The sequence below is a fragment of the Nannobrachium achirus genome (genome assembly GCF_963921795.1).
Source record: "Nannobrachium achirus genome assembly, chromosome: 4".
Taxonomy (NCBI): domain Eukaryota; kingdom Metazoa; phylum Chordata; class Actinopteri; order Myctophiformes; family Myctophidae; genus Nannobrachium; species Nannobrachium achirus.
This window is the reverse complement of record NC_137813.1, coordinates 63,382,235-63,409,482: the sequence shown is the minus strand read 5'-3', so window position 1 is coordinate 63,409,482 and position 27,248 is coordinate 63,382,235. Positions and strand designations below refer to the sequence as shown.

Sequence of the window (27,248 nt, the reverse complement as noted above, 5' to 3'; positions counted from 1 at the left end):
TTTGGAGAAAATTCAAGATGGCGGAAAATCTATCATGGCGCAAATGGGCGTGGCCTATATGGGGAGATGCGTCATGACCCAAGGAATCCAGGGAAAAAATATTTTTAATTTTCCGACCTACGGTTCAAGAGTTACAGGCCAAAACGTAAAGTGGGGTGTTATGGCGCCACCATGCGGCCAAATGACACAATTATTTTTTATTTAATCCTTGAAATCATTATGAACCTCCTCTCCAAGTCTTGAAACTCTAGCCCCTATGGTTTGCGAGAGACAAATAATTGAATGTGAGTTTTTGCGATTCCCATTATAAGTCAATGGGGAAAATTAATTCACTAATAAATTAATATCAATTAAACTATTTAACCTTTCTCTTAGCAAGTTACTAGCCGACGATTCCCGAGTAAGCCGGTCGATTTGACATATGGCGCGAGTGTGTGGTGGCAAAACTGTGGGACTAGTAGCGTGCCGAAGTTTAGGAAGTTCAGGCTACATACAGACACACACACACACACACAGACCCACAAAGCTACGTATAGGGAGCCTGTGTTTCACACAGCTCCAAAAAGACAGAAGAGATTGTTTTTGGTGCACCACCAGATACACACAGATCTCCCATTACTATTTATGGTGAACAGATCAACCAGGTATGTTCGTATACGTACCTCGGAGTAGTAATAGACCATCTTTTGTCATGGAAAGATCAGATTGAATCTGTGTGTAAGAAAACAAAGCAAAGAATCTACTTCCTTCGCCGTTTAAGATCATTTGGTGCTAGTAGACAGATTCTTCTTATGTTTTTCACGTCTGTCATTATGAGTGTTCTTCAGTACTGTAGTACCACCTGGTATGGATGCTTGTCTGCAGCCCTTAAGTCACAACTGCTGCAACAACTGAACATTTGTTCAAAGATAGTTGGACAACCACTTCAGAGGCTATATACGACTACGTATGATAACAGCATTCTAAGGTTGGCAAGAAATATTACCTCTAATAGTAGCCATGTGTTGCATAGAGAATATAGGTTGCTGCCTTCAGGAAGGAGATATGGTGTTCCAGAATACAATAAGGTCAGACTAAAAAGGTCCTTTGTCCATCAGTCGACTTTAAGGCTTAATCAAGAGTTTGGCCATAGGTAGGCCTGGCGGTGGACACTGCTCTTGTCTATATTATCCTTATGTATGTAAACCTGTCTTGTTTTTGTTACATGTGCTAAAATGTTTGTATATACCGGTATGTTACTGTATGTGTCGCATACATGGCTGCTGTGTCGCAAGACAAATTTCAGTGTGAACTGACAATAAAGTACTATATCATATCATATCATATCATATCATAGTGAAAACACTCCTCCTGACACCGTGTAGAAGCATCCTTAAACAAGACCCTGAACCCCTAACTGCTTCTGTTGCTGCCTATACATACTGTATGTATTACCTGTGTCTGTCTCATGACGTCAGAACATCTATGATGTCACCATCTCCGTATTTGGGAAAGGTTTAATTTTAGCATTCTCCCAGTCAAAGGAGAAAATGAATTCACAAATAAATTAATATAAATGAAACTATACTAGATCCTTACCCCTCTCCTCACCCGTCCCTAAGGGATCCATACCTGTCCTTACCTGTCCTTACCTGTCCTTGTCCTGAGAAAGAGAGAGAGAGAGAGAGAGAGAGAGAGAGAGAGAGAAAGAATATAATATTATTTTTTTCATTTTCATGTCATTGTGTTTCGAATTGTTGACCTGTATCATCAGATCTCCACCTGGAGATTCTCCAGGTCACTCTCTTCCACTATCATATTAGTTGTATTTCGGGTAAATGTTAAAAAAGAAAATGGCATTCTAACGATTTGTTTTGTATCGACAGAAACGATTCAAAGCAATAATTCAACACTCATCATCTTTTAATTAATATCATTACAAAGTCGTAAAAGAACCCTTTTTAAAATGTGTCAAATGATTGTCTCTCTTCTCTTCTTGATGTATCTCTTATGTCTTCATCTGCATCATGATGAAAACTCTCCTCCTGACACTGTGTGTAGAAACATCCTTGAACAAGACAGTGCAGGTATGTGACTTGCATGGCTGTCAATGCCGTGTGAAAGAGTCAATGTGAGGCCTACAGTACATTGTAAAGCACTTTGAATGGTCAAAATGCATTCTGAGAAACACTGCTGTTGTCTTTATTGCGACCGAAGATCGCATTATACCCTGAAAAACCTTGTAGTTTGTCTGACTGTCTGTACAGGAAGTGATGTCAGTGTGATGTCAGTGAGTCACAGTGATGTGGTACAGAATGACTCATACATGTGACATCACTCCCTGTACTGACAATCAGACAAGCTACGAGATTTCTCAGGGTATAAAAGTCCATATATGGTGATTCCCAGAAAAAGAAAAAAAAATGTATGTCCATACATGGAGATTTCATAAATTCCAGGTCGAAAATGAGAATGTTAGGATACCATATATGGCCCATATATGGAGATCCACAGGCATCAAACCAAGGCCCTAACTCACCAAGGCCCTGCTTGGCATTACTAATTAACGTACATTTCTTTATGCCCATCTCCATGTATGGGCATAACATTGTATGTATATGGATACATATTATTATTAATAAAGGATAAAATAAAATAAAAAGTCCATATATGGTCATTCCCAGGAAAAGAAAAAAAAAACTTACTCAGGGCTCTATTCTTGGTCCTTGCCTTTGTCCTGATAATTAATCACTGTAAGTGTGTGTGTCCATATGCACATATTGCAAACAACGTAGACAAATGTACAATTGCATTAATTTAATAGTGTTCAAGTATCTGTGTGTGTGTGTGTGTGTATGTGTGTGTGTGCGTGTGTGTGTTTGTGTGTGTGTGTGTGTGTGTGTGTGTGTGTGTGTGTGTGTGTGTGTGTGTGTGTGTGTGTGTGTGTGTGTGTGTGTGTGTGTGTGTGTGTGTGTGTGTGTGTTTGTTTGTTTGTGTGTTTTACCAGGACTGAGTCAACCAAACTATAAAATAATAATAGATAGGTCTGTCTCCTCATAGTAGATTAATGACAGTTTGTTCCCATGTTCTTTTCTCAGTGGAGCTGCTTGAAAACATCAGCATAGTCAAATCACTTGCTGGATGGAGCATCCAGGTCATGTTTTCACCTTAAACTTTTGATTTAAGGACACAAAAAATGAGTTCATATCCATAATACAATTATTATAAAATGTACGATTTGACCACATATTGTGGGCATGTCATAAAAGTAAAGTTAAATATGCGAAATATGCGATAACAGGCCCATAATAATGCTGCTTTACAGAAACTGTATCTATGAATATGAGAAAGTTGAATCTGAAACACAATGTTATACAATATGTAGTGGGGGTCCCTGCTGTGTATCTCTCTCTATGTAGTGGGGGTCCCTGCTGTGTATCTCTCTCAGCTAAAAGCTCACAACGCAACATATTGTGAGCTTGAAGATCAGCTATTTTCCTCTCAGAAAAGGAATGCTCAGGTTCAAGTCAGGTTCAAGTCAGGTTCAAGTCAGGTTCAAGTCTGGTTCAAGTTGTAAGAAATAGATTTGCACACAGTAGCTCCATTCAAAGGTTTTATAGAAATCCTCCTGAGAGAAAGCTCTTCTTCAGACTCCAAAGTCAAAGTGCAGTAAGAAGACAACAATTATACTGATGAATTGGGCTTTGAAGTGTTTCTACTGTCAGTCAGTGGTTCCCAAAGCTTTTAGATCAAGGCCCAAAAGAGAAATGAGACATCATGAATAGCAGATCTAAAAGCTTATAGATCTGCTATTTTCTGTATTTATTTATGGAAATTATTCGATTTATTTTATTTTATTCATTAAATATTTGTTAGAATTGAATGCAATTTAGTTTGTAATAGATTGTTTAGTTTTTTCAACTCTTAAATAATTTGAAATAATATTATATATTATTTATTGTAGGAATAAAAAACAAAAGGGGATATTTACTCGCGACTCCCAAATAACTGGTCCACGACCCAGACATGGGTCCCGACCCACTGTTTGGGAACCAGTGCTGTAAGTGATACTGCACTGGTTCCCAAACAGTGGGTTGGGACCCATGTTTGGGTCATTATGAACGATGATTTGACCTTTGCTTTGAGACAAATAAATAGCCTAGTTGCACTTTTATATCTATATCTTCCCCTTTGATCTGATTCAAGTTGTTAAACTGACATAACTCAATTCAAGGATTAGATTTTTACATCCTTTAATATCAATGTAAATGTTCTTCCTTTTCATTTCAATTCCCCATGGAGGAATTTGACATAGTGTCAACTGAATACTATCCATACAAACAAATTAGTAAAAACACACTTTTTTTGTCAAGCGACATTTCGAAAGGGCAATGTGATATATTTATAACCACGATACCTCCAAGTAAGCTGTTTTAATATTTTATTATGGTGTTATCATTTTATTGACAGTGATTCAAGTGACCGCAGGGTTCATAGTCTACCTCACCGACACCAGCCCATTGTGGCTTAATAAAACTAATTTAATATTTAACATACTGACCTCTGCTAACCATCATATAACTGTACTTTGTCATAAAAGGATTCATCCAACGTGGTTATCTATATTAGGAACATATATAAAAAATACAGTACAGTCCAGTAAAAGAGGAAAAGTATCATAATAATAGTCTGATGCATTTCACACGTGCTGTATCTCAACTGTATCTCATAGTTCTCAATTCTCATTCTCATGTTGTCAATGCAAATAACCTAGCTGTGACAATTGAGGATTTAATTGCAGTCAAGAGCAGATTTAGATTTAGATTTGGACTCCTTAATGATAGCTACGCATGTGCATGTGCACACGCGCACGCACACATACGCACGCACGCACACACACACACACACACACACACACACACACACACACACACACACACACACACACACACACACACACACACACACACACACACACACACACACACACACACTAACCTGGGCTAACCTGCTTTCCCAAAAATGCCATGCATGTGACCAAGACGTCACATGCTAGTTTGAGAACCTGGCACAGACTCATTAAAGGAGTTTCCTTGTGTGGCAAAGCTCCACCCAGACTTTGCCAGATTCATACAGTATAAGACCATAAGATTCACGTTCAGATCAAACACAACTTACAGTGAGGAGGACAGACTTCTTTCCACAGCTACAGGAGGGAATACTGACCCAGACCACTGGAACCTGCTGCTGACTCTGACAGCTGAATGGACTTTAACAAGAACCACCATTCACAGTAAAAGTAAACTTCAGGGAACATTCTAGAATAGGGAGAGTGTTACCACCACTGACTGATTTCCTGGCTTGAGTAGCGTATTTGAAGCTACACACTGAGACCAAATGGCATCCAAGGCAACTCGCCCAGAAGAGGATTATTCATGTCCTGTGTGTTGTGACATCTTTATAGATCCTGTTGTTCTGCCATGTAGCCACAGCTTCTGTAAAGCCTGTCTGCAGGAATGGTGGAGAGAGAAGGTAATAAAAGAATGTCCAGTTTGTAAAGAGAAACATTCGGTGGATCCACCCAGAAACCTGGCTCTGAAGAACCTGTGTGAGGCCTTCATACAGGAGAGACATCAGAGAGCTTCAACAGGCTCTGGGGTTCTCTGCAGTCTGCATGATGATGAGAAATTCAAACTGTTCTGTCTGGAATGTCAACAGCCAGCATGTTTTGTGTGTCGAGATTCTAAAAAACACATCAACCACAGATTCAGACCCATCAATGAAGCTGCACCGGAACACAAGGAGAAAGTCCAGAAATTACTGAAACCTTTACAGGAGAAACTCGAGGTCTTTAATAAAGTTAAAACAAACTATGACCAAACAGCAGAACAGATTAAGGTCCGGGCCCGGCACACAGAGATGCAGATGAAGGAACAGTATAAGAAGATGCATCAGTTTCTACAAAAGGAAGAGGAGGCCAGGATCACTGCACTGAGGGAGGAAGAGCAGCAGAAGACTCAGATGATGAAGGAGAAGATTGAGGGTCTGAACAGAGACATATCAACCCTTTCAGACACAATCAGAGCCATAGAGGAGGATCTGAGAGCTGAACACATCTCATTCCTGCAGAACTACAAGACCACAGTGGAAAGAGTCCAGCTCACACTGCAGGACCCACAGCCGGTCTCAGGAGCACTGATAGACGAGACCAAACACCTGAAGAACCTGACCTTCAGAGTCTGGGACAAGATGAAGGACATTGTCTCCTACACTCCTGTCATTCTGGACCCCAACACTGCCCATCCAAACCTCATCCTGTCTGATGATCTGACCAGTGTGAGAAGTGGAAATAAACAGCAGCTTCCTGACAACCCAGAGAGGTTTGACTACTGGAACCGTGTCCTGGGCTCTGAGGGCTTTAACTCTGGGACTCACAGCTGGGATGTTGAGGTTGGAGACAACACATACTGGCTACTGGGTGTGCTAGCAGAGTCTTATCAGAGGAAGGGAGATGGAGGGGGTCAATTCTGGAGCATATGGTTATCTAAAGGTAAATACTGCACATACTCCTCACCAGGGTCAGACACTGATCTCTCAGTGAAGCAGAACCCCAAGAAGATCAGAGTCCAGCTGGACTGGAACAAAGGAAGGCTGTCCTTCTCTGATCCTGATACTAACACACTCATACACACCTTCACACACACTTTCACTGAAACACTCTTTCCATTCATTACCTGCACTAGCTGTACTCCCCCTCTGAAGATGTTACCATGGAAGATCAGTGTAACTCTGGAACCATGTACAGTAGTTAGACATGAGGATGATGATGATGATGATGATGATGATGATGATGATGATGATGATGATGATGTATAAAGCATATCAGTAATAGTACTATAATAACATAATTATTTGAATGATTTTAAAGGTAATTAATATTAGGGGATTCATACAAATGTAATTATCTCAGTAGTAAACATCGAGATATGATACTTTTACTCTTGTACCTAACTGCACTGTACTTTTTACACTATTTCCTTAATATAGAATCATCACGTTGGATGAATCTCTCGCGACATTATAAGTATGACATGTTATAATATGATGGTTAGCAGAGGTCAATATGTTTAATATTACATTCGTTTTATGAAACCAGAATGGCTGAGGAAGACTGAACCCTGCAGTCACTTGAATCACTGTTAATAAAATATTAAAACAGATTACTTGGAGGGATTGTGGGTCTAAATATGTCATGTTGCTCTTTTGAAATGTCGCTTGATAAAACAATTATTTGTTTTTAACTGAATTGTTAATCCCATTAAAATCAGGAAAGCATTTGTCCTTTTAGATTTTGTTTAGATTTGCTTTAGAACAGTGTAGTTCTAAAAATATACCAGATCTACAAGCTCACAGCCCGTCACCTTCATGCTGCGCTGCGAGCTTGTACATCTGCTGTTTTTGAAAATCTTTAGAAAAGTCTTGAAAGTGTTTGAAAAAACTTCTAATATTTAGATCTATTCTTTTGTGTGGACAATTTCAGATGGGTGAGTCCTGCGGCCCAAATACATACAATTTAGGGGGTCCTTGGCATGAAAACATTTTGAGAACCACCGATTTAAAAGGCATTTGTAGAATCGGCCTCAGGTCTTAATGGGTCGTTAAAGTATTCAGTTTACACTTTAATTTCTTCCATAGGGAATCTGAGAAATACATTCATATGAAACAGGAGAACATTTTACATTGATATTAAAGAAGGATACAAAAATAACAACTTGAATCAGGACACATCCACACAGACCCTTTAAAGGCAGCTGCTGAATCCAAAAGATCACAAGATCAAAGGGCAAGAAATAGATATAAAAGTGCAGTAACTACGTTATTTATTTGTCTCAAAGCAAAGGTCAAATAAAGAACACATTAGTGCAGTATCACTTACAGCACTGGTTCCCTAACAGTGGGGTGGGAACCCATGTTTTTTATTCATTAAATTCATATTTTTACCATTTTTATTCCTACATTTAAAATATATATAATTATTTAATGAAAAACATTTCATTCAATTCTAATATTTACAAAAGTATTTAATGAATAAAATAAAACATCGAATCATTTCCATAAATAACTAAAAATATTGTTTAAGTAGTAGTGAAAATAGCAGATCTATAAGCTTGTGCTATTCGTACTGCTTATTTCTCTTTTGGGCCTTGAGCTAAAAACTTTGGGAACCACTGACTGACAGTAGAAACACTTCAAAGCCCAATTCATCAGTATAATTGTTGTCTTCTTACTGCACTTTGACTTTGGAGTCTGAAGAAGAGCTTTCTCCTCCAAACTCAGGAGGATGTCTATAAAAACCTTTGAATGGAGCTACTGTGTGCAAATCTATTTCTTACAACTTGTTTAGTTTAGTTTTAGTTTAGTTTAATAGCACATTATTAAAAAAAATAGAACAATACATATTGAGTATACAAAATACTGCGCAAGGAGAGGAAGAAGCCAAAAGGCTTATCCTTTCCTTAATGAAAAAGGTCATTCATTTAACAAATACTAAAAAAAAAAGTTCACTAGGAACAAATACAATTGAATATACAAGTTATGTCAGAGCAGCTGTGCAATAAAGTAAAAACACAGAAACTCCACAAAAAACAGAAAAAGACAAAAACAAAACAAAACAAAACACACATTTGGTAATACAACACATCAGTAGATGAAATCATATGGAATTACAGTAAAGAAATAAGATATTGTTTCATACGTTTCTTAAATATTGACAAAGATAATGATGACTTAAGTGATGTATCTAAAGAGCTCCACAATTGAGGGCCTCTAAATGTAATAAATAATTGATGTTTCGTGGTACGACAAAGAGGTCGTTCAAAATCATCTCTATTCCTTGTAAGGTAGGAGTGAATGTCAGAAGTAACAATTATGAAAAGAAAGGGGAATGTCTTGTTTGCATTTTTTAAATTCAAACATAAATAAGCAGGTTTGTAAAACGTTTACTTTGTCTATAGGCAATATTGAATATTTAATAAAGAGAGGAGCCGATGGCTCATATCTATTTGAGTGTGAAATCATCCTCAGAAACCTCTTTTGAATGATAAGTAATTTAGATAGGTATGTCGGATATGTTGCAGCCCAAACAATATTACAGTAACTAATATGGGGGAAAATTAAGCTATAATAGAGTGTTAAATACGATGAAGGAAGAACAAATGGACAGATTTTTCTTCATCAACTTGAACCTGAGCATTACTTTTCTGAGGGGAACATTAACCGAAAATAGCAGATCTACAAGCTCACGTGTTGTAATGTGAGCTTTTAGCTGAGAGAGATACGCAGCAGGGATCCCCAATACATATAACACTGTGTTGAAGATTAAACTTTTTCATATTCATAGATAGTTTCAGTTTCTTCATACACTTGTTTGTAATGCAGCATTATTATGGTGTTGCGTACATACTTTTTTTATTTTTTTTCTTTGTTTACTCACTTTTTCTATTAATATGCGGGTTCATGCTAATGTGTATTTTCAGACATTTAAACACTTAAACCCTCAATACTTCACCAAAAATAGCTGCTCTACAAGCTCACGTGTAGTAGACCTATGCTGCAACAAGCTGTGAGCCGTTATCCCTGTTTTTGTATCTTTACTGTTACTATTATGACATGCCCACAATATGTGGTTAAATCATACATTTTATAATAATTGTATTGAAATGGATGTGAAGTCAAACGCATTGTTTTTGTGTCCTTAGATCAAAGTGTTAAGGTAAAAACATGACCTGGATGCTCCATCCAGCAAGTGATTTGACTATGCTGATGTTTTCAAGCAGCTCTGCTGAGAAATGAACAAGGGAACAAACGGTCATTAATCTACTATGAGGATCTATTATTATTTTATAGTTTGGTTGACTCAGTCCTGGTAAAACACACATGCACACAAATGCACGCACACAGATACTTGAACACTATTAAATGAATGCAATTGTACGTACATTTGTCCACCTGTCTACATTAATAGACACATATACAAATGTATGCATGTATGCCATTGCCATGTGTGCTTATGGACACGCACACTCACAGTGATGATTTAGACAGACAAAAGTAGGTGACCAAGAATAGAGCCCTGAGGGACAAATGTCAACTAGTAAACATGGTTTAAGTGGTAAAAACAAGTATAAAATGTGTTCAAATATTCCCAGTCCTCAGCCTCACCCTGTGTGCTGTTGACTCCCTCTAGTGTCAGTGAAGGTGTAGTGTTGTTCAATAGATATCAGTGGTGTAGGTTAAACATGCAGCTCATACAACCTCTGTTCTACACAGCTACTGTAGGTCCCTTCCACACCATGTCATAAACAACATGTCTATCACTAGTTGATTTAAAATACTAGAACATGCACATCATAAATACTATAGTCATAGATAGTTTTATCTTTTAGTTTTAAGAGAGGGAGGTAGCTTTGTGGATAACTTGGTGCTTTCTTTGATTTTATTTTGTAAAACAGAAAGTATATGTCAACTCAATATTCTCAACAAAAGTCAAAACATCAAAACACTGAGGAGACTCCATGCTCACTGCTTATCAGAGTAGTTCAGTTCCTACATACAGTGGTTTCTGAACGGCAGACATAACAAATACAACCATTAGTTGTGTTGCTGCCTTCACCCAGTGCTTTGAAAAGCTCCTGATACCTCCTGCTCCAATATGAAGGACCACACTACAATATGTGCAATGCTTCTGCTTGGGAATTGTTTCCTTCCATGCTTTGAATGTGATGGTGTGGCTGTAGGTGAGACTACAACACTGCTAATGTTTAGGAGGCCTGTCAGCTGTGATGAGAGTCTCCACTTTATGTGCACTAATATGGAGACATAAACTGCAATCTGAGAACTTTTAACAAGAGAGTCACTGGTTATGGTTACATGAACACCAACATCTCAGAACAACAGTGGGATAAATGTACCTGGAATATTCTGACAATGTTCACAATACTGACTGAATTGAATTGAATTCAATTGAATTAGCCTTTATTGTCTCCGAGGAGAAATTTGTCTTGGGCAATGGAGCACACAGATTGCCTACGGAACTCGCCTGTCGGCTCGTTCCTGCGGCAAGGCTGTCGTGCAGGATAACCGTGTTATATGCACACCCTCTCGTGTAACATTGCTTAATTATTACACAATACAAAACATGTGTTATACCAGTACGTTGTGCAAGAAAGTTTCCAAATACAGTCACATTCTATCCCCTAGAACAGGGGCCAAGGACATCTTAGCTGAGAGAGAGAGATGAAGCAGGGACCGCCCCCACATATTGTATAAAATTGTGTAAACTTTTTCATAGATTTCATAGACAGCTTTATAGAGACCAGTGTTGTGTTAATGAATGTTTTATTTTTTATTTTATTTTTGAATTCTCACATTATCCTTTCTATTATAACTTGGATTCAAGTTAACATGCCATTATGTAACTTTTCTTTTTATTCTGTCCGATCTGTATGGTAAATATTAATACAATATAATTTGGGAGGTTGTATTTAGTCTCCCTGCCCTTCTATTGAGACATTTAGATGTGTCAAAGGTCATGTCTCATATGTCTAGACACAGGATCTGACAGAAATATCGACCTGATGGTCAAGATTCAATTTATCCCCTGAGCAAGCAGGCCAGCTTACCATTGAGCTCATGGTTCAATGGAAACCGGGTTCAAATCTGGGACAGAAGAGGAAAGTTACATAGTGCAGCTTTAATGTGTATTTTCAGACAGTTAAGCCCTTTGCACACAGGACAGTTGCGTTTTTTTCAATTGCTGCATGAAAAAACACTTTATGTGCACTAATATGGAGACATAAACTGCAATCTGAGAGCAATGGCACTTTTAACAAGAGAGTCACTGGTTATGGTTACATGAACACCAACATCTCAGAACAACAGTGGGATAAATGTACCTGGAATATTCTGACAAAATTTTATGTTTAGAATACTGACAGATGCTCAGTTTTGGCAGCACGGCTAATTCGGATCGGTGTGCATGAGGTCGTAGAGAATCATTGTTTTCTTTTAATAAAATTAAATTGTCAGTTTTATCCATGCAGATAAACACGCCTGTGTGCAAAGGGCTTTATCCTTCACTGTTGCCTCTGTACTTGGTCTGCTTTTTTCCCTCCACAGTTTAAAAGAAGGAGCGAGAAGCAGAAACCAATAATCTTTAATCCTACAAGAGTTAGCTCTCACTTCAGTATACAACAGAAAACCAACTCATCTCTGGGCCTACAGAGTTAAAGGTTTGGAATGTGGGGAGAACAGATGATCATTCTGGGGAGAAGGAACAAAACTCACAATAACAAAATGTCAAACCAGTGCCAAAACAGTCATGTGCTCACTCCACACACACACACGACACACTTGCATGCAAGTGAATGGGAACACGTGGGTATAGAGGCTGTCTGAAACAAGAGAACCAGACCAATCATAATGTATAGGAAATGATGGTAACCAATGATTGTATGACATGAACTCATGTAATATGTTAATGAGGTGAATAACTTGCCATGTGAAGCCAGCGCCCAGATTCAGAGTCTACAACTATGCTCACTGCTGTCTCTGTCTGCACCATTCTGTAACTAATACATTGTAGCAGAGAACCATGTCTTTACCCCAGCGTGTACAGTGTTATTTCTAGTCCCAAGAGGACATTGTGTGTGTGTGTGTGTGTGTGTGTGTGTGTGTGTGTGTGTGTGTGTGTGTGTGTGTGTGTGTGTGTGTGTGTGTGTGTGTGTGTGTGTGTGTGTGTGTGTGTGTGTGTGTGTGTGTGTGTGTGTGTGTGGCAACAGGTCTGTGGTGTGTCAGAGCTCCTCCCCAATCTGACTCAGAGATCTCAGGAAGCAGAAACTTACAGCACACTCCTCTCTGTAGACACACACAGAGAGACAGACAAAAGATTCACATTCAGAACACAACTTCCAGGAGGACAGACAGTCTTTCCACAGCTACAGGAGGGAATACTGACCCAGACCACTGGAACCTGCTGCTGACTGCTGAATGGACTTCAACAAGAACCACGATTCAAAGTGAAAGTAAACTTCAGAGAACATTCTAGAGGAGGGAGTTTTACCAACACTGACTGGCTGATTTCCTTTATTGAGTGGAGTGTTTGTTGCTTCATTCACGGACAAAATGGCATCCAAGTCATCTTTCTCAGAAGAGGATTTTTCCTGCCCTGTGTGTCATGACATATTTAAAGATCCTGTTCTTCTGTCATGTAGCCACAGCTTCTGTAAAGCCTGTCTGCAGGAATGGTGGAGAGAGAAGGTAATAAAAGAATGTCCAGTTTGTAAGGAGAGACATTCAGTGGATCCACCCAGAAACCTGGCTCTGAAGAACCTGTGTGAGGCCTTCATACAGGAGAGACATCAGAGAGCTTCAACAGGGTCTGAGGTTCTCTGCAGTCTGCATGCTGAGAAACTCAAACTGTTCTGTCTGGAATGTCAACAGCCAGCGTGTCTTGTGTGTCGAGATTCTAAAAAACACATCAACCACAGATTCAGACCCATCGATGAAGCTGCACCGTCCGGAACACAAGGAGAAAGTCCAGAAATTACTGAAACCTTTACAGGAGAAACTCAAGGTCTTTAATAAAGTTAAAACAAACTATGATCAAACAGCAGAACAGATTAAGGTCCGGGCCCGGCACACAGAGATGCAGATGAAGGAACAGTATAAGAAGATGCATCAGTTTCTACAAAAGGAAGAGGAGGCCAGGATCACTGCACTGAGGGAGGAAGGGCAGCAGAAGACTCAGATGATGAAGGAGAAGATTGAGGGTCTGAACAGAGACATATCAACACTTTCAGACACAATCAGAGCCATAGAGGAGGATCTGAGAGCTGAACACATCTCATTCCTGCAGAACTACAAGACCACAGTGGAAAGAGTCCAGTTCACACTGCAGGACCCACAGCCGGTCTCAGGAGCACTGATAGACGAGACCAAACACCTGAAGAACCTGACCTTCAGAGTCTGGGACAAGATGAAGGACATTGTCTCCTACACTCCTGTCATTCTGGACCCCAACACTGCCTATCCAAAACTCATCCTGTCTGATGATCTGACCAGTGTGAGATATGGAGATGAACAGCAGCTTCCTGACAACCCAGAGAGGTTTGACTACTGGGGGCGTGTCCTGGGTTCGGAGGGCTTTAACTCTGGAACTCACAGCTGGGATGTTGAGGTTGGAGACAACACATACTGGGTACTGGGTGTGTCAGCAGCGTCTTTTCAGAGGAAGGGAAAGGGAGGGGGTCAACTCTGGTGCATATGTTTATATGATGGTAAATACAAAGCATCCTCATCACCAGGGTCAGTCACTGTTCTCTCAGTGCAGCAGAACCCCAAGAAGATCAGAGTCCAGCTGGACTGGAACAAAGGAAAGCTGTCCTTCTCTGATCCTGATACTAACACACACATACACACCTTCACACACACTTTCACTGACACACTCTTTCCATTCATTGACAATGGTCATACTGTCCCTCTGAAGATGTTACCATGGAAGATCAGTGTAACTCTGGAACCATGTAGTTATTGATGATGATGATGATGATGATGATGATGATGATGATGATGATGATGATGATGATGATGATGATCATGATGATGTATTAACAATATATTAGTAATAGTACAATTGCAAACAATAATGGTAATTAATATTAGGGGATTCATAGAAATGTAATTATCTCAGTAGTAAACATTGAGATACTTTAAAATGTATCAGACTATTTTATGGTACTTTTAATCTTGCACTGTACTTTTTACTGTCTATTTCCTTTTTTTTCTTTTTTTTTTTTTTTACTGTCTATTTCCTATTATCGAATCATTACATTGGAACAATCTCTTTATGCCATTCTAAAGAATGGCATGTTATAATATGATGGCTAGCAGAGGTCAGTATGTTAAATATTACATTAGTTTTATGAAACCACAACGGTTGAGGTAGACTATGAACCCTGCAGTCACTTGAATCACTGTTAATAATAAGACCATAATAATAATAAGACCATAATAAAATATTAAAACAGTTTACTTGAAGGTATTGTGGGTCTAAATATGTCACGTTGCTCTTTTGAAATGTTGGTCGACTAAACAATTATTTGTTTTTAACTGAATTGTTTAATAAATTCAGTTGACACTTTCATTTCTTCCATAGGGAATCTGAGAGATACATTCACATGAAACAGGAGAACATTTTACATTGATGAAGCATACAAAAATCTAATCCTAAAATATATGGTCAAATCTTTGTTCATGATTATAGGGGATAAAGATTGACCTCAAGAACAGATTAGTGCAGTATCACTTAAAAGGTAAACTGGTTCCCAAACAGTCGTTATGGGTCGCGAGTAAATATATTATGTTCCATAATATGTTCCTTCATGAAAAAATATATATAATTATTTCAAAAGATTTAAGAGAGTTGAAACAAGTAAAAACAATTCCAAGCTTTTCATCAAGTAAAAACAACTATTAAAAGCAGCATTTCAAAATGATTTAATAAATAAAAAAGTCTAATAATTTCCATTAAAAAAATATAAACTCAGTAGCTACAAAAAGAAAGGAAACTTGACTTCGGTCCATTATGTCTCCCCTTTAATAATACCAATTTGTAGTGTGTTTTATATAATTTTCAGCATTGATTCGTCAACGATTGGTTTCTTTACAAGGAGCTATATTTGGTAAGCATCGGGCATTCATGGATTGAGCACCACAGCCAAACGTGTGGGTAGCGCCGACCAAATTGTTGCCAAAATGGCTTGCAATATAGTCCTACTGTTCTGCTGGAATTTACTCTCGTTTTGGGCTTCCCTGACACTGACCTTAAAATTAACTGAGTGTAAAAATAGCCAATATGTGCTGTTTTTTCTTTTTCTAATTCCTGTCGGAGAGTGCAATCATTCAATGAACCAAGCAACAAACGAGAACACCAAAAGAACTGTATTGCAGGCCTGCCAGGCCATTTTTGGAGGGGCGCTACCCACACGATTGGCTGTGTTGCTCATTCCACGAATGCCAGATCCTTACACTTTGTTGTAAAGGTGACAAATCAACGATAAAAATTATATCAAACACCATTTGGCATAATTAAAGGGGAGATATAATGGAAATTTTGGGTCTACCCACACGTTTGGCTGTAGTGCTCATTCCACTAATGCCTGATGCTTACAAACTGTACCTCCTTGTAAAGGTCACAAATCAACAATGAAAATGATAAAACACAATACAAATTGGTATTATTGAAGGGGAGATATGGACTGAAGTCAAGTTTCCTTTCTTTTTGTGCTGAGTTAATATAATGTTTAGTAGTGAAAATAGCAGATCTATGAGCTCACAGCGTGGCATGGTGTGAAGCGACACATTGTGAGCTTGTAGATCTGCTATTCATAACATCTAATTTCTCTTTTGGGCCTTGAGCTAAAAACTTTGGGAACCACTGACTGACAGTTGAAACACTTCAAAACCCAATTCATCAGTATAATTGTTGTCTTCTTACTGCACTTTGACTTTGGAGTCTGAAGAAGAGCTTTCTCCTCCAAACTCAGGAGGATGTCTATAAAAAACATTAAATGGAGCTACTGTGTGCAAATCTATTTCTTACAAAGTTCTAGTTTGGCTATTATTTCACATTAGGTCTATCAACTGTGGAACCAAATCAAACTAAATGTAATACTCCTATAATTCCAAGTGTTATTATTATTATTGTATTCTAGTTTGGTTGACTCAGTCCTGGTAAAACGCACGCACACACGTGACAAATATCAACAGAGTAAACATGGTTTAAGTGGTAAAAACAAGAATAAAATGTGTTCAAATATTCCCAGTCCTCAGCCTCACCCTGTGTGCTGTTGGCTCCCTCTAGTGTCAGTGAAGGTGTAGCGTTCTTGTTCTAGTAAGCTATACATGCAGCTCATAACAACCTCTGTTCTACACAGCTACTGTAGGTCCCTTCTACACCATGTCATAAACAACATGTCTATCACTAGTTGATTTAAACTACTAGACCATGGACATCATAAACACTATAGAGACCAGTAGATAGCTTTATCTTTGTATCTTTATTTTAAGAGGGAGGTATAGCTTTGTGGAAATCAGCAAAGGATCATAGTTTTGTGGATAACAGTGTTCTTAGATTTTATTTTGTAAAACAGAAAGTATATGCCAACTCAACATTTTCAACAAAAGTCATAACATCAAAACACTGAGGAGACTCCATGCTCACTACTTATCAGAGTAGTTCAGTTCCTACATACAGTGGTTTCTGAACGGCAGACATAACAAATACAACCATTAGTTGTGTTGCTGCCTTCACCCAGTGCTTTGAAAAGCTCCTGATACCTCCTGCTCCAATATGAAGGACCAGGACCACGCTACAATATGTGCAATGCTTCTGCTTGGGAATTGTCAAAAAATGTTTTGAAAAAGTTTCAAACATTTTCAAAAATAGCCGATCTACAAACTCCCAACATGTTGGGAGCTTGTACAGTAGACAAGCTATTTTGGAAAGTCTTTGAATAGGTCTTAAGTAGTTAAAGGCACGTATTTAAAGATATACAGTGAATAAGACCATAAGGGGCTGTTATTTCAGATGCAGTGTGTATTGTACAGTGTGTACAGTTTGTACAGTACTAGTCAGTGTGGTAGAACATCCCAGGGGATTGTTGTCCTCATAGAACATCCCAGAGGATTGTTGTCCTCATAGAACGTCCCAGAGGATTGTTGTCCTCATAGAACATCCCAGAGGATTGTTGTCCTCATAGAACATCCCAGAGGATTGTTGTCCTCATAGAACATCCAGAGGATTGTTGTCCTCATAGAACATCCAGAGGATTGTTGTCCTCATAGAACATCCCAGAGGATTGTTGTCCTCATAGAACATCCCAGAGGATTGTTGTCCTCAGGGGAACACGTCAGTGGGCAGATGGAAGTCTTTGAAGGTGTAGAAGGAGATGTCACCATGGTCCACCACAGCAAAGGTGACAGGAACGTCCCTGCTCTGGAAGGCCAGCAGTTTGACAGTCTGCAGGTCAGGAACTGGACCCTGGAAGCTGTGGACACATGGACACAATCACATTATTATGTTGGTTAGGTTTTACTATGGACATGCACGTTGTAGGCACACAAGTGAGAAAAAGAAAACACACTAGCACACTATACAGGGAGCTCTGCACTTATTTACTCATTTGTCAATACTGTGCTGCATGGTGGTGTGAATGTTCCATAGAGAATGAATTATGACATTTTAGTCTTGTCTACACCAGTATGCCAAACGAGGAACACTGGTCTGCCTTGAAACAAGCCCAGGTGTGTCAACCACAAATTACTGTTATTATACAACATACAACTATACAAGACTATTATTATCAGTATTGTGCAAGAAAGTTTCCAAATACAGTCACAGATTTCTTTTTCATAGATTTCATAGACAGCTTAGATCAGTGTTGTATTAATGCATTTCTTTTATTCTCACATTATCCTTTCTATTATTGTCATGTTAAAGCGGCATTATGTAACTTTTCTTTTTATGAATAAAATGTTATTTTGTCCAATCTGTATGGTAAATGTTAATACAATATAACAATTGGGGAGGTTGTATTTTAGATGTCAAAGGTCATGACTCACCTAGACACAGGATCAGACACAAAGTTTGACCTGATGGTCAAGATTCAATTTATCCCCTGAGCAAGCAGGCCGGCTTACCATTGAGATAATGGTTCAATGGTAAAAAAAAAGAAAAAGAAAAAAAAAATCTCTCAGTAGTAATCATGTTGAGGAATTGAGATACTTTAGTATACTTTAGTGAAATGCATCAAACTATTATTATGATACTTTTGTTCTTTTACTTTTTAATACAATTTGCTAATATAAAATCACCACATTGGATGAATCTTTTTATGACAAAGTACTGTTATATGATGTTAGCAGAGGTCAGTATGTTAAATAAATTAGTTTCATGAAGCCACAAGAGTTAGTGAGGTAGACTATGAACTCTGCAGTCATTTGAATCACTGTTAATAAAATGATAAAGCCATAATAAAATATTAAAACAGCTTACTTGGAGGTTCTAAATATGTCACATTGCACTTTTGAAATGTCACTTTGTTTTTACTCAATTGTTTGTATGGATGGCAGGCCTATTCAGTTGACACTATGTCAAATTCTTACATTGAATTGAAATGAAACAGAAGAACATTTACATTGATGTTAGTGGATGCAATAATCAAATCCTTGAATTGACTGATGTCAGTTTTACAACTTGAATCAGGGTAAAAGGACACATCAACACAGAACCTTTAAAGACGGGCGCTGAACCCAAAAGCACACCAGATAAAAGGGCAAGAAACAGATCTGCATCCTGTAGTGAACTGAGTCTGAAGAAGAGCTTTCTCCTCCAAACATCATAAAAAATATACATCTTTGAAGGGTGCTTCAGTGTGCAAATAGAATCTTTACCCTTTGAGTTTAACCCTGATTGTGTTTGGCTATTTGTGAGCTTGGTCTGCTACAACCTGCAACTGGTCTGTATTTTTCCATGTGCCGCCCACAGAAAGCAGCCAAAACAGTGAAAAAGATTGTAGTATTGTCATCATCCACCGGTCATTATAATTATCTAATCTTAAAAAAACTTCAGGCCCACGCAGATTTTTCCAGGCACATTTTGAACAGGACATGAACCATGAGACGAAAGCAGCTCACGCTTAAATCCAAGGCAATGTTTAAATGTTTGTTCAACTAGTGTCAATTGTTTACAGTTAAGCTCATCTTGATCAAACAGCCCATGTGTCAGTTAGTGCAGACTTTTGACCTACAGACACATGTGTCAGTTAGTGGGGACTTCTTACCTACAGACCAGTGTTGTTTTTGACAGCAAATTTAGATTTAGTTTTAGTCATAGTCTTTTGACTAAAATGTCATTTAGTTGTAGTCATAATTTAGTCACCTGAAAAGTTTTAGTTTTAGTCTAGTTTTAGTCGACTAAATATCATAATATTTTAGCCGACTAAATGTACAGTTGATTTTGTCGACAAAACATTTTTGGCGGGCCTTGATGGTGTCGTAATGGCTGATTTTACACACTTAGTTGCACTCTGAAAATAGCCATTCTACAAGCTCACAACGCGTCGCAATGCGACGCGTTGTGAGCTTGTAGATCTGCTATTTTCAGAGTGCAACACCCGCGTGCAACCAAACATAAAATTCCTTTTTTTCTTTTACTTCTACTGGATCTCTTCTCCACTAGTCCGTCTAGTTTTTATTTGTTGACAAAATTGTCAATATATTTAGTCATAGTTTTAGTCACCATAGCTTAGTTTTTATTTCGTTTTTATCAGTGAAAAAAGGTAGTCTACAAACATTTTTCGTCATAGTTTTAGTCGACAAAATCAACACTGCTACAGAAACACATGTGTCAGTTAGTGGGGACTTCTTACCTACAGACACACATGTGTCAGTTAGTGCAGACTTCTTACCTACAGACACACATGTGTCAGTTAGTGGAGACTTCTTACCTGCAGACACACGTGTCAGTTAGTGCAGACTTCTTACCTGCAGACACACATGTGTCAGTTAGTGCAGACTTCTTACCTGCAGACAGACAGGTGGGAATAGGGTTTCCCCGGGTTGCTCTTCTTGAAGTCGGCCACCGTGTCGGGTTGGTAAACACTGAAACTAATCCTCCACTCCTCGTCAGCTGTCAACCTGAACACACAAAGCACAAGGTCACCTTGTTCCCCCAATACTGTGTTATTATGTATTAAGTCACTCTCATGAAATCATAGGAATACACACTCGATCCATACTGTAGCTGTAGTGTTCATTCAATAATGCTTTGCTTTATAATAAAATGGATGTAAAGTCAAATGCATTGTGACATTTGAAATCAAAAGTTAAAAACATTACCTGGATGCTCCATCCAGCAAGTTGGATGATTTGACTACGCTGATTTTTTCTAGCAGCTCAGCTGAGAAAAGAGACAAAGAAATGTCACTCTGTTATTCATATCTTACAAGCAAAAAACAATATTTCACTCACCCTCCCTCCCTCTCCATCTCTGCCTTTGATATCAGACATAACCATGTTGAGGCATAACATGGTGAGCGGGTGATTTGTGCAGACATGGTTTGGGCATAATATTCACATTTTGGGCCATAGAAAAGTAACTTAAGACCTGAGGCCGATTCTACAAAACCAGTAGTTGTCCCACTTTCAAGATTTTTCAGATGCACAAGCTCGCATCACGGCACAAAGTGACAGAATGAGCTTGTATAACTGCTATTTTTGAATAACCAACACAGCAAACCACCTGGTGACAGTGTAGTGCTGCTGACCCACTCTCATAATAGGAAAACGATAACTTTTGTTCATCGTAATCGTAATAGAGTCAAACTCTGTCATTTCTTTCTAACATGGGGTCAGAGTGTGGTCATACCAGTCAGGGTGTAACATGTCTTTCTAACATGGAGTCAGAGTGTGGTCATACCAGTCAGGGTGTAACATGTCTTTCTAACATGGAGTCAGAGTGTGGTCGTACCCGTGGGGGTGTAACATGTCTTTCTAACATGTGGTCAGAGTGTGGTCATACCAGTCAGGGTGTAACATGTCTTTCTAACATGGGTCAGAGTGTGGTCGTACCAGTCAGGATGTAACATGTCTTTCTAACATGGGTCAGAGTGTGGTCCTACCAGTCGGGGTGTAACATGTCTTTCTAACATGGAGTCAGAGTGTGGTCGTACCAGTCAGGATGTAACATGTCTTTCTAACATGGGTCAGAGTGTGGTCCTACCAGTCGGGGTGTAGTGGTTGGGGTCGTGTAAGGGAACGACGGAGCCCTCCCATAGGTGGGGGGGTCTGTTGCCGTGGCGACGGTGCCGCCTCCTCCCCTCCTGCAGCTGGTGGTACTCTGTCCAGCTGCTGCAGCGTCTCACCTCTCTGTCCTCGTTGACGTCCCGCCTGTACCTGTCCCTGTCCTCCTCCCTCCGCCGCTCCCCCGCAGACATCTTCATCTGTCAGGGACAGGAACGTAGAGTACAGTACTCATGATTCAATCTCAAGAAGACTGAAAATGTTTGCATGACCAAGTCGTAACAAGTGATTTGTGAAACAGTATGAAAAGGAGCCCCTCTCACACACTAGCACTGTTTCCTAATTAACACAATATGTAAAATTATGTTTTTGTATTCTTGTTCTACATACTGCCAAATAGGGCTGGGGACGTGCAGCGGTTACCGTCCAAAAAACGCTGTACCTGCATCCCTCAGCTCCACAAAAAATATATCTAATTGTCCGCTTATAAAAAAGTAAACTTGGATGGGTTTGTTTCGCTTACCAGGCGAATGTTTCTCCACCTCGGCTACTGCATGTCTGCTTCAACTTGTGATCTTATATTTATATAATTATTTTAGGATAATATTCCTAAAATAATATCCTATGGAATGGAAGTGATGTATTGCAATTCATTCGTCGTTGTTTGACCAGGGACTGAGTTTCAGTGCAGTTTGTTCACACTTCACAGTGATAGCGGGCAGTGTCTGTAAAAGCCCCACTCACTCACGGTCCTATAGTAACCCGACACTGCACAGATATACAAGCTCACAACGCGTAGCAGACGTGACGCATTGCAAGCTTGTAGATCTGCTACTTTTGAAGCGAGACCGGCTGCGCTGTACCACTGTAAGGCTAGTATAACTCAGGCTTATATGACTGTGGAGCAGCGAATTTTGGTCCGATGATATTTTTGGCTTATATATATTTTTTTAGGTATCGCAATATCGAAATTTCAATACCGACCCACCCCTACTGCCAACCAGGTGAAGAAATCACACATTGAGGCGTTAACCTTGCTTTGAAATGGAATCCTCTAGACAATTAAGATTTTAGTTTGACCAATGCTCTAATCTTCAAATAATAACCAAAAATGGCCAATCTACAAGCTCTCAATGCGTCTGAGCTTGTAGATGGGGTAATTTATAGCAACATGAAGACATTCTGGCTTTGATGGAATACAAATGACAGTAGAAATCAGTAGTGTGGTGAACTTGAATCCACAACCACAAGTACATTTATATCTGTACTTTACTTCAGCATTTGTATTGCTTGTGGCTTCTACTCTGTTATGTTTCAAAGACAAATATTGTACTTCAGACTCCTTCAACTTTTCCAGGAAGGGAAAAAAGGAAAGGGAATAATAACCACTCAAGCCCCATTTCAAATATAGTGTAAATAGCAGATCTACAAGCTCACATTACGGAAGATCTTTGTATTTATTTTGAGAATAATTGCAAACAAACAACAAACAAAAAAAAGCAATAGATTGATAAAAAGAAAATGTACTTTCTTTGTAATTTGTACTTTTGAATACTTAACTATTTTCATGAGTAAATACTCCAGTACAGAGCAACTTTAACTTGTAGTCGAGTAATATTTGACCAGGAGTATCTATACTTTTGACTCAAGCACTGGGATTCACTACTAGGGTTCAGTACTTTGCCCACCACTAGTCAAGTCCTCACCTGGCGCAGGTTCAGCCTGTGCAGCCAGGGGGCGACGTCGCAGCGGCCCACAGCCAGAGCCCCAGGCAGCAGGGAAGGGTCCGGGGAGGCCAGCCTTGTGGAGGAGCTCCACCTGGAGCCCAGGTCTGGGAAGGGAATGGAGTGGAAGTCCCAGCGTGGAGAAGAGGAGCAGGAGGCCCTGGGCCTGCTGGGGGGAGGCTCTGCTGGTCCCCGCTCTGTGTTACTATACGTTTAGTTGAAAATGAATTGTCATATAAGTAGTTGTGATTAATTAATGAATTGACAATTTAAACACAAATAAGAATTGCATTTATTGAATCCTATTATTAGACCATTGATTTAATAATTGTATCTCACAGAGCAAACCATGCCCTAAAGAAACTAAGGACTCCACAGTTTAAAACTCCAGCTGCTACAGTATACAGTACTTTTCATCTTGAACTCCAAGCTTCAAGATGAAAACAAGTTACTGTACATTGTGACGAATTCTGAGCTTGTAGATCTGCTATTTATGCATTTTTGTAATCATCTTCAAAATATACGAAACATTTTCAAAGGATGAATGCGAATTCTGACCATTATGCAAAACAACAATGATTAGTTTGAATAATTGCTCCCAGGCTATTATGTAATGTAAAAGGCCTACACTGGGGTCAGTTTGCAGCAGGTTCTGGGTCTCTGAGGTCTCAGGGGTTGGAGGGTCTGCAGCAGACTCTGGGTTCTTCTCATCCTTCTCATCTGTGTTGTCATGTTCATCCACCTCTGTTCTGTCACAGACGGATCCCTCCTCAGCTTCTGTTTGGCTGCAAGAGGACACACAGTACTGTAGATGCAAGACACCTCTCACACAGGAGATCCTTGCACACAGGCAAGGATCTTCACAAATACATTGACTGCCATGTACATACAAGCTCACAACAAAGAAATCCAAGCAATATTAATCCATGTGATGTGTTAATTCAGGCTAGAGCCAGATCATTATATCAGTCTGGCTGATTTATTGGTCATGTGTTATGTGACTTTTTGACAACGGCATCTGAAGTTATATACAGCAGCAGGCGATGTGTTCGATTTGTAATCAACCACTTCCATCTCTTAGGGCTTTTTCTGTTATTCTTTTGGAATTATTGATTAATTAATCGTACCATTTGCGAACTGTTAATCAAATCAACCTAACGTCCACAAATTACAACTAGAAGCAGTGCTCTTGCGTTTTGCAAAAGTCTACCTGCTGGTGGCGCTATAACAGGCCAATGTGAAAAGGGTGGCATTTGTTCCTCGACCTAGTGGGAATGTGCGTGCAAATTTTCGCTGCGTTCATGATTTGAGACATTTTGTTTAAAACGATCCAATCCTGCAAACTTGCCTTTGTGCTGGCGAACATTACTTTTTATTAAGTAAAAATGTTTATCAAGTCATCCTACCCAAACAGGGCTTAAAATAGGAAAGATTGGATGAATTGTTAATCTGGTTATTTTTCTCCCTTCAAAGTCCATTTTCTCACTGTTAGTAACACATCAAAGCTTTTACATCTCCGGGTGACCGCCATTGAACTCCCGTTGAAACCCCCCCTCTCGCGTTACTTGTGTTCTCCAATGCAAGTGGATGGGACCCAGAAGTACAGCAAGACTTGGAGAGAGATGGGATTTCAATGGGAGTTAAAAGTTGGCTCCAGTGGATCTGCTCATTAGCCAACAGTATAAGACAGTTGTTGTACTGGGCATGACGTTAAACTGCTCCATTGTAACTGCCATCGTCAAGCAGATGCAATGGATGCATTTGCAACTTCTGTGGACTATGTAGCTTGCATGGTTGTTGGAGGGTTTCGACATACTGCCGAGTTTCATAAAAAGCGACTGCACGGTCTAGCCACTATAGAGAAAAAGTGGCGGAATAATAATAGTAATGATGAAGTACAATATCAATGAGTGGCCTTTGGCGTGCGTGCGTGCATGCGTGCATGTGTGTGTCTATGAACTTTGCAAAACTTCTGTTGTGTGCCAAAGCTCCTCCCATCAGACTCAGCAGACAGAAATAGGAAACAGAAATATAAACCTTACAGCACACTCCTCACAGACCACTGGAACCTCCTGCTGACTCTGTCAGCTGAATGGACTTTAACAAGAAACTGGATTCACCGAAAATGAACTTAATTTGAAAACTCTAGAAGAGGCAGTGTTATCACTAATGACTGGCTGATTTTGTGTCTTGAGCAGTGCGTGTGTAAAATGGCATCTAAGTCGTCTCTCTCAGAAGAGGATTATTCCTGTCCTGTGTGTTGTGACATCTTTAAAGATCCTGTTCTCCTGTCCTGAGCCACAGCTTCTGTAAAGCCTGTCTGCAGGAATGGTGGAGAGAGAAGGTAATAAAAGAATGTCCAGTTTGTAATGAGAGACATTCAGTGGATCCACCCAGAAACCTGGCTCTGAAGAACCTGTGTGAGGCCTTCATACAGGAGAGACATCAGAGAGAGTCTGAGGTTCTCTGCAGTCTGCATGATGAGAAACTCAAACTGTTCTGTCTGGAATGTCAACAGCCAGCGTGTCTTGTGTGTCGAGATTCTATAAAACACATCAACCACAGATTCAGACCCATCAATGAAGCTGCACCGGAACACAAGGAGAAAGTCCAGAAATTACTGAAACCTTTACAGGAGAAACTCGAGGTCTTTAATAAAGTTAAAACAAACTATGACCAAACAGCAGAACACATTAAGGTCCGGGCCCGACACACAGAGATGCAGATGAAGGAACAGTATAAGAAGATGCATCAGTTTCTACAAGAGGAAGAGGAGGCCAGGATCACTGCACTGAGGGAGGAAGAGCAGCAGAGGACTCAGATGATGAAGGGCAAGATTGAGGGTCTGAACAGAGACATATCAACCCTTTCAGACACAATCAGAGCCATAGAGGAGGATTTGAGCGCTGAACACATCTCATTCCTGCAGAACTACAAGACCACAGTGGAAAGAGTCCAGCTCACACTGCAGGACCCACAGCCGGTCTCAGGAGCACTGATAGACGAGACCAAACACCTGAAGAACCTGACCTTCAGAGTCTGGGACAAGATGAAGGACATTGTCTCCTACACTCCTGTCATTCTGGACCCCAACACTGCCTATCCGGAACTCATCCTGTCTGATGATCTGACCAGTGTGAGACGTGGAGATGAACAGCAGCTTCCTGACAACCCAGAGAGGTTTGACTACTGGCCCCTTGTCCTGGGTTCTGAGGGTTTTAACTCTGGGACTCACAGCTGGGATGTTGAGGTTGGAGACAGTACACACTGGGTACTGGGTGTGTCAGCAGAGTCTTATCAGAGGAAGGGAAAGAGAGGTTGTCAACACTGGTGCATATGTTTATCTGAAGGTAAATACAAAGCATTCTCCTCACCAGTGTCACTCACTGTTCTCTCAGTGAAGCAGAACCCCAAGAAGATCAGAGTCCAGCTGGACTGGAACAAAGGAGAGCTGTCCTTCTCTGATCCTGATACTAACACACACATACACACCTTCACACACACTTTCACTGAAACACTCTTTCCATACATTCACACTAAACATACTGTCCCTCTGAAGATGTTACCATGGAAGATCAGTGTAACTCTGGAACCATGTAGTTAGACATGATGATGATGATGATGATGATGATGATGATCATGATGATGTATTAACAATATTAGTAATAGTACAATTGCAAACAA

General features: G+C 39.7%; 1 protein-coding gene and 1 pseudogene across 2 annotated transcripts; both read left to right on the top strand.

Moving 5' to 3' along the window:
* Positions 1-5,376: 5,376 nt before the first annotated feature.
* Positions 5,377-10,234, top strand: LOC308283082 (nuclear factor 7, ovary-like; the record flags this gene model as incomplete). The annotated part of the gene is made up of 2 exons (XM_080723470.1): positions 5,377-6,762; positions 10,226-10,234. The coding sequence occupies 2 exons, from the start codon at positions 5,377-5,379 to the stop codon at positions 10,232-10,234; spliced, it is 1,395 nt and encodes a 464-aa protein (XP_080579596.1).
* A 2,927-nt stretch (positions 10,235-13,161) lies between these two features.
* LOC308283081 lies at positions 13,162-27,168 on the top strand (annotated as a pseudogene). The gene is made up of 6 exons: positions 13,162-14,504; positions 17,940-18,064; positions 21,657-21,679; positions 21,927-22,057; positions 23,510-23,763; positions 25,763-27,168. The product of its transcript is annotated as an uncharacterized misc_RNA (transcript).
* Positions 27,169-27,248: the final 80 nt, after the last annotated feature.